At 62.6% G+C, this 9,845-nt stretch overlaps 3 protein-coding genes and 1 long non-coding RNA gene across 7 annotated transcripts; 2 read left to right on the top strand and 2 right to left on the bottom strand.

The window, feature by feature from the left end:
• Positions 1-133: 133 nt before the first annotated feature.
• LOC108963104 (uncharacterized) lies at positions 134-4,328 on the top strand. 2 transcript variants are annotated; one of them, XR_007777678.1, is made up of 3 exons: positions 134-299; positions 1,836-2,008; positions 2,638-4,328. It is a non-coding gene; the product is annotated as an uncharacterized LOC108963104 (long non-coding RNA). The 2 variants fall into 2 exon arrangements; XR_003946160.2 differs by having other exon boundaries at positions 134-458.
• A 237-nt stretch (positions 4,329-4,565) lies between these two features.
• BTBD18 (BTB domain containing 18) lies at positions 4,566-6,169 on the top strand. Its single transcript, XM_030240374.2, has 3 exons — positions 4,566-4,659; positions 4,986-5,122; positions 5,257-6,169. The coding sequence occupies exons 2-3, from the start codon at positions 4,993-4,995 to the stop codon at positions 6,078-6,080; spliced, it is 954 nt and encodes a 317-aa protein (XP_030096234.1). The 5' UTR covers positions 4,566-4,659; positions 4,986-4,992; the 3' UTR covers positions 6,081-6,169.
• SELENOH (selenoprotein H) lies at positions 6,164-7,371 on the bottom strand. Its single transcript, XM_050974819.1, has 5 exons — positions 7,308-7,371; positions 6,813-7,027; positions 6,592-6,737; positions 6,406-6,519; positions 6,164-6,337 (listed from the first exon to the last, which is right to left on the bottom strand). The coding sequence occupies exons 2-4, from the start codon at positions 6,962-6,964 to the stop codon at positions 6,419-6,421; spliced, it is 399 nt and encodes a 132-aa protein (XP_050830776.1). The 5' UTR covers positions 6,965-7,027; positions 7,308-7,371; the 3' UTR covers positions 6,164-6,337; positions 6,406-6,418.
• Positions 7,372-7,501: 130 nt separating this feature from the next.
• On the bottom strand, positions 7,502-9,729 carry TMX2 (thioredoxin related transmembrane protein 2). 3 transcript variants are annotated; one of them, XM_030239693.2, is made up of 8 exons: positions 9,501-9,727; positions 9,052-9,112; positions 8,775-8,888; positions 8,559-8,635; positions 8,378-8,484; positions 8,221-8,286; positions 7,983-8,112; positions 7,502-7,875 (listed from the first exon to the last, which is right to left on the bottom strand). In XM_030239693.2, the coding sequence occupies exons 1-8, from the start codon at positions 9,687-9,689 to the stop codon at positions 7,738-7,740; spliced, it is 882 nt and encodes a 293-aa protein (XP_030095553.2). In that variant the 5' UTR covers positions 9,690-9,727; the 3' UTR covers positions 7,502-7,737. The 3 variants fall into 3 exon arrangements, with proteins under 3 accessions (XP_030095553.2, XP_030095554.2, XP_050830775.1); XM_030239694.2 differs by having other exon boundaries at positions 7,983-8,286; positions 9,501-9,728; XM_050974818.1 differs by lacking the exon at positions 7,502-7,875 and having other exon boundaries at positions 7,984-8,112; positions 8,232-8,286; positions 9,501-9,729.
• Between the last annotated feature and the right edge of the window lie 116 nt (positions 9,730-9,845).

Genomic DNA, 9,845 nt, shown 5'->3' with positions numbered 1-9,845 from the left:
CGGTCCCGCCGTGCGCCCGCGCCGCTCCCGCACCTAAAATGGAAGTTGGTCCGGCGGGCGGGGCGGGGCGGGCGCGGGGCCGCCCCTGGCGTCAGCAGCCGCGACAAGGACGGGCGGGACCGGGGCGGGGCCGGGGCGGATGTCCCGGTGGGCTCTATCCTGAGGACGGTGTGTTCTCCGCGTGCTCCATCCCGGTGGAATGTGCCCCAGCGGTGCATGTTTTCCAAACCGGAATCTCCCCTCAGATGGGCTCTACCTCGGGGCCGTGGCGCCCAGGAGCAGACCAGCTCCTTCTCAAGGTCCGGGTCTGCCCCGGCATGGCTCGGCAACGGGCTCCCTGGGACACCCCCAGAGTAGAACCTCCTCCGGCCTATCCCTCTGGAGCGGCGGGAAAACAGGTTACCCTCTCCAGGGTGAAACTTGCCCAGGAGCAAGATTCCATGGCAGGATGGGCTGCAGTACGTACCCGGGAGGTTAACTGGTTCCCTCTGGCTCTAGGGAGCAGATGCTGGTGGGGTCCCAGCCACAGCTCATCCTCAATGGTGGAAGGGTTCCCCTTCCCTGGGAGGCAAGGAAGTAACGCCGGGCCAGCCCCATCGCATGTTCTGGGCTGCTCGCTTGGGAGAAGTCCAGGTCTCCCAAAGTTTTCTGCCTCATCCCTGGTCAGGCGCCGGGGAGAACCCTGCCTGCTCCTGAATGCCAAACTGAGTGAGATAATGATAGAGGAAAAGAGCTGGGTACGGTTTTGGGTGGGACAGGTGATTCCTGGGGTAAATATGCACTGGGAGGCAGGGAGGATGTGATAACAGCCTGAGGATGGAGGTGTGAGGGAGGTGATCCTGAACTGAGTGGGGATTGCCAAAGGTGGTGCAGAAAAGTGTAATGAGGTGAAATGGGATTTCATGCATACAAAGGGCACATCTAGGGCGATGATCTGGGTGTGGGACCCCCAAACCCTCCCTGATGTTTGGTTTGTAAAATAGACCATCCAACCAGCTGGCAGCAGAGGGAGAGCTGGTCCACATCTGCCAGAGAGGAGAGGGTCTCTCCATTCAACAACAGGCGAGTGAGACCTCTCTGCATCCCTTCATCCTTCTTGTCACCCAAAATGAGCAAGCTGGGTCCCCTCTCAGCCTTGTGTCTCGAATGAGAACAGCTCCTAGATTAGAAATAATCCCCATCTGCCTTCTCTTCCTCTTGGCCCACACAAAGAGGAAGGTGGGTCCATCCCCTGAGTCTCAGGAACAAGGAAGGAGAAGAGGTGCTCTCAAAATTCCTTCTGAGAGGAAGAGTCCTCGCTCACCTGACACCTCCCAAGGGACAGCTCTCCCTCAGGGAAAAGGCATCAGAAACACCTTGCTCCTCCATCCCAGCACCAACGACACATCCTTCAAGGCCTCTGTCTGGGCAGTTGGGGCAGAGGGGTCTCGGAGGTTCATGCATGGTCCCAGCACAGTCACACCCTCCCTCTGCCCTCCTCAAAGACTAAAGGTGCTCTTACAAACATGGCTCTGATACTGGGGTAGTGCCTCCTGTCCCCAGGATGGAGCTGCACAGGGTTTATCCAGGTAATGGCCCTGCCCCAGCCCTGCCCTGACAGCTGGAACACCCGGCAGCGCATGCTTACTTTGGAAGGCAGGCTGGACCCTGATCCTCCAGTGTCGGCTCACTCTGCAGCAGATCACGCTCTTGTTTGACTATAACTCCTGGGGCAGAGGAGCCTGTCCCACTGCGTTCTGGGAAGAAGAGAGATGTGTTCCTAGCATGGGAAAGTCTCCCCTCTTTTACAGTAATTGCTTGTAATAACATCTTGCACATCCCCTTTCATCCTACAGCTGATGCCTTTTCCAGATGAAACGCCCAGAAGTGCAGCTGCCACCGGAACAGAGCAAGACAATTTGTTTACAAGGCAGGCCCGTGTTCTCGGCGACCGAGGGCAGGAGGAAGGGGAGGCTGCCGTCTCCGGGTCCACGCAGGCAGCTCAGGGGGATGGCCTGCATTGTTCCAGGTCAGGATAACAAGGCCCTTCCGCAGCCCCTTTCCTATGGGGATCCCGACAGGTTGTTGTCCCTCCCTGCACGAGGGGAAGTGCGGCACCGGGGGGGGTGAAGCGACTCACAGGCTGAAGGGGGAGAAGGAGGGAAGCGGGGCCTGACGGAGCTTTCTAGCTCCAATTGGAAATGCCAGGCCACAAAGCAAGCCCAGAGCCCACCCTGACACCTTCCCGGTGCAGCTTCCATGTGCTTGGTGTTGTCCCTGCTTCCCACCAGCCTCCCACTAGGCTGGGCTCTCCCATGCCCACAGACCATCCTGCTTTCAGCCTGGCTGCATCCTGTTGTGCCCTCAGATTGTCAAATTCCTAGTACCTCTTTTACCCAAACATACACGAGACTGAATGCACAGAAATCTCCTTCCCTCCCAGCCTTGCAATACAGTCTCTCCTTCCTCTCTCCTTTCCAAGTGCCTTTCCCAGCCTCAGATCTTGCCTTCATCCATCCTTTTTGCTGCTGCAGAGGGTCCGAGGTCCCTCTGCAGAGCAGGGACTCAGAGGCAGGTCCTGCCCTGCAACACAGGCTGACATAGCTGAAAATGATCCTGGCTATGAGACTTGAGACGGGAATTTCCTTTCTTTTACAGAAACTGGCTCAGAAACTGCTGATTTGAGGGCTTGGGAGACACTGGAAAGACAAGATTTGTACCGTGAGGACGCCTCTCCTCCTATCAATAGCAGAGGGAGCTTGAACAGCCAGCACAGTTTAGGCCTTGCCTTCCCCTCTGCAGTGAATCCCACCAGGAGATGCCCAGTGAATGCTGGACATTCCCAACCCTCTGAGTCACCCAGGGTTGCGCCCAGCCCCGAGCCAAGGGCCAAGGACACCAGCTGTGCTGCAGGTCTGCAGCCTCTGAGCACCTGAAGGTGGACAGAAGGATTCAGGGTCTGACACGTTTTGCAGTGAAAACTGCAATCCCATACTTTTTTCCAGGAAAACCTGGTAGCAGAATTGGAGTTTAGAGAGTGGGGTCAATAGGACAAAAGGCTGCTGGTGATTTTTCCACTCTACATTATTTGGCTTTGGATACTAGGAAAAATGACACTCATAAAAGGCCTCCTTTGTGTACCTACAATGGGAGTGGTTGCTCAGTTGCTAGTGCGAGTATCAGTGAATTTTTAAGGGCAGACAAGGCCACTGGTTGGGGGGGAGCAGTGCTGCAGCTGTAGGGGTATGGTGGAGTGGGGGCTTTGCCTGACAGTGCTGAAACATTAAAACCCCAGCACCCCAGCCCTGCTCGCTGGAATGTGGCTGCCCCCTGTCCCACTGTGGTCCCACTCACTGTCACAGGGCACTGCATGGCATCTGGATCCATGCACTCCCAGTGAGGTCAGGCTTTCCAGGCGACAGCTCCGATCATTGTAATTCCAAAGGATTGCAAAGGGTGGGGGAGGAAACATCTCTATTTTCCTTCTATTTTTATGAGCATATGATAGCACTTTGATATGAAATTACTTGTTTTGCTGCATCCCTTGGTATTCCGGGCTGGGCTCCAAGCCACCCGGGGGCAGTGACAGACTGCCAGTGACCTCAAAGGCCGCTGCCCCAGGCCTGGCACCAGCCACTTTCTTCCTTGGTTTGTGTCCATTTTACAAAAACACAGAAGAAAAAACACCCTCACATGTCCAACCAGATGAAAATCCCTCTGCAAGACCACATTTGAAGACTGTGGATTTAAATTCCATGGCGACATTCAGGCTCCTGTCCTTCTGCAGCTCCTGAAACTTCCACCCACTTGGGTTGTTTGTAGGAACAGCCACTGTCTCCAGGCGATGGGGATGGATTATAATCTTTGTTCGTGTATGTGGAGTGACTGACGCAGATGTTTGTACAATGGGTGCTTTATAAAGTGACAAAATACTTTCAAACTAAGTGGGCAGCATTGCTTGCTTGAAGGATGGCTTCCAAAGTACCATAAATCCTCTCCTTCAGGAGCTTGGGGCATGAAAACACCGCTCCTCACAGGCGAGGGCACAGTGGAGCCTGAAAATCCAAACCAAGGTGCATGGCGGGGTTCTGAGCCCTTGAGCCCAGAGCTGCTCCACGCAGCAGGTGATACACAGCACCTTCCCCATTATCGACCTCGTGTTCTCCGGTGCCACCACTGCAGGGACCACAAGCAGCCCTGGCCTGGCTGTCGTGTCCGTGGCACGATGAGGATGAGGGAGGGATGAGGAGCAGCCCCTGCTGCCCCACCCAGGCTGCCCCAGCGCAGCCGCCATCACTCGGCAAAACCCGAGCGGTACCTCCAGCGCCTGGGCAGTGCAGGGGCAGCGCGGCTGCGGGAGGGCTGCGGGAAGGGGTCGGTCACAGCAGGCGGGTCTGCTCCGAGCACCGCTCCCAGTGCCCTCCGGTGCCGCCCAGCGCGCTCCCCGCCGCCGCCGCCACACGGCCGGGCCGTTCCCGCCGCGCCGCCATTGGCTGCCGGGGTGCGACCGGCGGCGGGCGGGACAATGGGTGGGGCGAGGCCGCCGCGCCACGTGAGGCCGCGGGCGCGAAGCGAGGGCGCTCAGGGCCCCGATCCCGGTCACCGCCCCCCGCGTTCGCGCCGCGAGCTCGGGACTCACCCTCGGGGCGATTCGGTGGCGGCCCGTGCACCCCTCGGCAGGTACGCGACGGGCCCGGGGCGGGCGGCGGGGCCGGGCCGGGGGCGCCTCAGGCTGCGGCGGCCTCATGGCGCCCGCTATGGCGCCCCCTGGCGGACGCGCGGAGGCCGGGGCGGCGGGGCCGGGGCGGACACCGGGACAGCGCGGGGACAAACAGCGCGGGGACAGTGCGGGCTCTTCCTCCGCACTGCCGGGCCGGGCATGGGCACACGGGGCTCTGCAGACATTGGCCCCTCCACATCCCAGCCCTAAACCGTTGGGACAACCCTAAGAGGGCAGGCAGGCGCTGATCCCCGTGTCCCCAGCACGACGCTGTGTGTCCCTGCAGGACGGCCATGGGCTCTCCCACCGCCACCCCGCAGCTGCTGTACCGCAGCACCCGCCTGCTGCGCACGGCCTTTCAGCACCTCCACCAGCAGCAGCAGCGAGCCGACGTCTTCTGCGATGTGGTCCTGTGGGCTGAAGGTGAGCGGGCAGGATCACCGAGGGAGGGGCCAGCGCGTTTGGGGTGCTGCGGGCAGGATCTCTGCAACCCCGTAGGAAAGATTGGCATGAGCAGATAGGGCTGCAGGGCAGTAACAGCCACTGTTGCTTTGCAGGTGAGGCAGTGGTGGCCCACTGCAGTGTTCTCTCCGTCTGCAGCCCCTTCTTCATGGAGCAACTGGGCCGGGAGCTGCCCCCCCAGGGTTGCAGGGTGGTGCTGGAGCTGGCAGGGCTGAAGATTGGGGTGCTGCGCAAGCTGGTGCGCTTCTTCTACACTGCCGAGCTGGAGGTCACTCAGGAGGAGGTGCACGAGGTGCTGGCAGCTGCCCGCCGCCTCCGTGTCACTGAGCTCGAGTCACTGCAGCTCTGGGGAGGACGTCTGGTGAGACTGGGACCCCAGCGGCAGCTCGACCGCTCCTGCCTGCATTCCACTCAGGAAGTCCCCCCCGTGGTGGCACCTGACACAGCTGAGCCTGGCAGTGCCAGCTCTGGGGTGTCCCCCCAGAGGCAGCCACACTCTGTGGAGCACGCACACCCCAGCCCCATCGGGCGGATGAGGCTGCGGAAGGTGGAGCGCTGGGGGTGCTGGGAGGTGGTGCGGGAGGTGCAGCCCCCCGCCATGCCTCCACCAGTGCTGGTGGGGGATGTGGGAGTGACAGAAGCACAGCCACCCCCGGATGAGGATGCACAGGAGCAGGTGAGCGAGTGCTCCCCACCCCAGCAGCCCCCCAGTGCAAACGGGATGCAGCAGGGTGGGGACTCCCCTGTGTCCCCGCAGGGCTCCCAGCAGGCAGCACCCCCAGGGACCCTGGGAAGTGACAGCAAGGAGGAGGAGGAGGTGGATGTGGGGACAGGGGAGCTGTTACTGCTCCCTGGCACAGTCTGCCTCTGGCCCAGTCCCTCATCTGAGTCAGAAGAGGAGGTAGATGTCCTCACCTAGGTGGGGCTGGCTCTGCCTCTCCCCCCACCAGTGCCTGCACCCCTTGGGCTGTGTGTCGTTGGAATAAAGGGCTGGAGCTGTGCTGTGGAGTACTGAACTTTATTGGAGATTGGGGGGACATCGGGGTGTGGAAGGAGCCAGGGGTCTGGCAGTGGCAGAGCTGCAGCATCAGGGACGGGACTGGGGCTGGCAGGTGCCCCCAACTTGGTCTCGCCTCTTCATGGATGCTCATGCCGCCTGCACCGGTCCTGGCTCGGCTGTGGAGAGAGGGAAGTTGGTCCCTGTTGGTCCCGTCCCAATCCCATCCCAGTCCATGCCTGCTCACCTGGCCAATGCCTCTATGGAAAGTTGCTCTTCAGGGCTTCCACCACGGTCTCCGGCTGGGGAAACTTCAGCTTGCGGGGGGGCCCCTTCCCAATACCGCTCCACAGCTCCACGGCTGCAGAGATAAGGGGGATTATGGGATCAGGGGTGCCGAGGAGCTCCCGCCACCCCCCAGCCCAGCACTTACTGCTGCCGTCCTCCTTCACCAGGGACACCTCGAAGCTGTTCCTCCGCGGCGGGCGGGGGTTGATGTCCACGGGCAGGTGGGCCATGGCCCCGCGCAGAGCCGCGCTCACCGCCGCCGCGTTGCGCCCGAACACGCGTCAGCTCTTGCTGTGGGGAGAGGCGGTCAGCGACCCGGGGGGCACCCAAGGGCCTCGCACCACCCTCGGCACCTCGGCTGCTCACCAGTGCTCGATGACCACACGGGGGCCGATTTCCCCGGGGCTGCCCTCGTCTTGGGCCTGGGCCCGCGCCCGCTTCTGCGGAGCTCCCGCCGTCTCCGGTGCCTCGGCCGCCGCCGGCTGCTGGGCTCCGCGCTTCCTCCCGCGGGGAGCCATCCTGGGAGAGCCGAGGCGGTGGAGCCTACGCCGGAGCAGGAAGGGGGCTCCAGGAATGCCGCTCTGGGGTGAGAAGGGATCTCAGGTACCCCGCTGTCAGGGGAGTGAAAGCTGGGTCCCTGTGGGGACACTGCTGTGGGAGAGGGCCAGGAAGGGCCAGTCCCCAGAGATGCGCCATTGGGGAAATGAGGGACTCGCCGGGATCCTGCTGTGGAGGGCGGGAAGCGGCTCCACAGGGACGGCGGCGCGGTGTGCGGCTGGGGGGAGCAGGGAAGCGGAGCCCTGGGGAAGGGGGGGGGGGGGGGGGCAGACGCGGGGCTGCAGCGGCCGCGCCGCCTCCTACCTGCCGCTGGCCACGTGCCGGGAGCGCGCGCCGCCGGGGGGGCGGAGCCGGAAGAGGCGGGGCTGATAAGGGCCCCGGTGGGCTCCGGTTCCGCCTGCGCCGCCCCAGCCAATCAGGGCGCGTGGGCTCCGCAGGGGCCCGGCCCCCGTACGCGGCCCGGGACCGGTGACACGGACACGGACACGGACACGGAACACAGGCACGGCATGGACCGTTTATTGTCAGCGATGGATGAGAGCGAGCGTTAACCGAGGCGGGACCCCTCCTACCGCCCTGCCCGCACGGGGCCGGGGGGCACCGCTGCTTTCCCGGGGCTCAGCCGGGACAAGTCCCCACGGAGAGCGTCTCCGGACAGGGCTGGGCAGGCCCGCGGGGCCGCTGCCACCAGGCTGATGGTGACATAGTGATGAGCGACAGTACAGGGTAGCTTCTACTTGTCCTTCTTGGTCTCCTGAGGAGCAGCCACTGGCACGGCTGGGGGCTCCTCAGGCCCCTCCTCCCGCGGCTTCGACTGCTTCTTGGCCTTCTGGTAGAGCTCGTTGAGGTTGAACTCCCGGATCACATTCTCCTGTGGCCAAGAGGCAGCATGAGCACCACTGAGACCTCGTGCTCCTCCTCCCTTCTTCCCAGACACAGGCTGGGCAGGGGAACAGAGGGCTGGAGGGTCCCACGCACCTCAGAGAAGGTCCAGGAGACAGCCCGGCCCTTCTTGTCAATCTGCGGTCGCCGCATGATCTCTGTCCCGCCCTGGAAGAGGATGAGGGTGGGCAGCTGCTTGGTGAGAGGCGAGGTGCTGACCTTGTACCTGTGTGAGGACAAGCCAGCAGTGACCCTCGGGCAGCCTGAGGGGGCTGGAGGGACACAGGGACCGCCCCAGAGCAAGCCCAGCTTGCCCACGCTGCACTCCCCACACCTGGTGCTCACGTCCGTGTACCGGCCAACATCCACCTTCCCAAACTGGAGTCCTGAGCAGTTGTACCTGGGCAGGATGGGAACACATGGCTATGAGGGATGCAGGGGAGGGACCACAGGCCCCATTACCCACCAAGATTCCAGTGGGTGCCACTCACTTGAGAGAGAGGTCGGCGAAGATGGGGGCAAAGGACTGGCACTCACTGGACCAGTTGGCAAAGAACTCAACAATCCATGTCACCCGCTTGTCCCTCTCCAGCTCCTCCTGCCACAGAGGCATGGGCTTAGGGGGGGGTTGGCAGAGCCCCCCAAAAGCCCCAGGGCTGGGGAGATACTCACATCGATGGTCTTGTCACTGAAGTACTTGATGTACTCAGGGCCCATGTAAAGGGGTGGCTTGCAGGTCATCAGGAACACTGGAATGACAGCAGTCATTCCTGAGCCCCCCAGTGCCAGGAGGGCCAGGCTAGGCCTGGGACAGAGCTCTTCCAGCCCAGAGCAGCGAGGGGGAGCCAGGACAAGGCAGATCTAGGGCAGGAAGACATGCAGGCTCACCTATGCAGAGCGTGAGGTAGAGCAACCCCATGCGGATGTCAAGACGGAAGAACAGGATAGCATTGGCCACTTTGCTGAACATGAAGATATTCCCGATGTGCTGCTCCACGGTGACTGTGACGTGGAGACAGGAATAAGGGATGGGGCCAGATACCCCCCCAGAAGGCTGGGGGTAACATTAGGGAGGGCTGGATCTGGTGCTCCAGACACCACCCCACTGAGCTCCTTGGAGGAGACCCCACAAGCAGCCCCAGCCCCTCAGATCCCCCAGACTCACTGGAGCGCCGGTTCTTCATCATGACAATGGCGCTGAGAAACATGAGGATCTCCACCTCCCTCTGGCACAGAGAAGGGACAGCATGAGCTGGAAGTGCCCAGGACACCTTGGAGCCATGCTGGCCTGGCCTGGCACAGGGACCTGTGGCCATGCCAGGCCCTAAAGGTCCCAAGGCCCTTCCAGAGCCCAGAGCCACCACCCCTTCCGGAGGAGACCAGCGAGCAGAGGGGCTGCCCTGGGGCCATGGGCTCGACCAGTGCCTGGGGGGCTCTCGGCTGTAGGGAAACACCGCAGAGCAACGCCAGGGGCTACCGGGCATCTCCTCTCTCAGACAGACTGGGGTGCTGTGAGCAGGAGGGAAGCCAAGCCAGGGCCGGGGGTGTGGGGACAGGGCCGGGGACAGCCCAGGGATGCAGGGAGAGGCCCGGGGACAGGCCGCGCCGCCTCACCCAGTCAAAGTCACACGGGTTACCATCCTCCCGCTGCGAGGGCAGCCCCCGGCAGAGCGGCGGGACCTTGCGCACGAGCAGGAAAGCGGCGGCGAGCAGCGCGGAGAGCGGGTAGTAGGGCTGGGCGAGCCATCGGCAGAGCCCGGGCAGCCCCCACAGCAGCGCCAGCAGCGGCGCCACCACCGCCATCTTCCCTCCGCCCCGCTCACTGCCGGGGGGGGGGGACTCTCAGCGCCGGCCAATGGCGAGCTTCGAGGCGGGCGCTCCCATGCGCTCACGGGCCAATGAGAGGAGAGAGAGAAGGGGCCAATCAGATGGCTGGGGCGAGTCTCCCATAGCAACGGG

The sequence above is a fragment of the Serinus canaria genome, chromosome 5, assembly GCF_022539315.1.
Source record: "Serinus canaria isolate serCan28SL12 chromosome 5, serCan2020, whole genome shotgun sequence".
In the NCBI taxonomy this organism is placed as follows: Eukaryota; Metazoa; Chordata; class Aves; order Passeriformes; family Fringillidae; genus Serinus; species Serinus canaria.
Note: the sequence above shows the minus strand (reverse complement) of the source record. Positions and strands in the feature narration are given on the sequence as shown.

Bases quoted from the DNA above. Each gene is read 5' to 3' on its own strand.
- BTBD18 (XM_030240374.2), top strand. From the start codon at position 4,993: ATGGGCTCTCCCACCGCCACCCCGCAGCTGCTGTACCGCAGCACCCGC. The intron at 5,123-5,256 runs GTGAGCGGGCAG...GTTGCTTTGCAG, and splicing joins TGTGGTCCTGTGGGCTGAAG to GTGAGGCAGTGGTGGCCCAC.
- TMX2 (XM_030239694.2), bottom strand. From the start codon at position 9,689: ATGGCGGTGGTGGCGCCGCTGCTGGCGCTGCTGTGGGGGCTGCCCGGG. The intron at 8,889-9,051 runs GTGAGTCTGGGG...TCCACGTCACAG, and splicing joins GATGAAGAACCGGCGCTCCA to TCACCGTGGAGCAGCACATC. The intron at 8,636-8,774 runs GTGAGCCTGCAT...CTGTCATTCCAG, and splicing joins CTACCTCACGCTCTGCATAG to TGTTCCTGATGACCTGCAAG.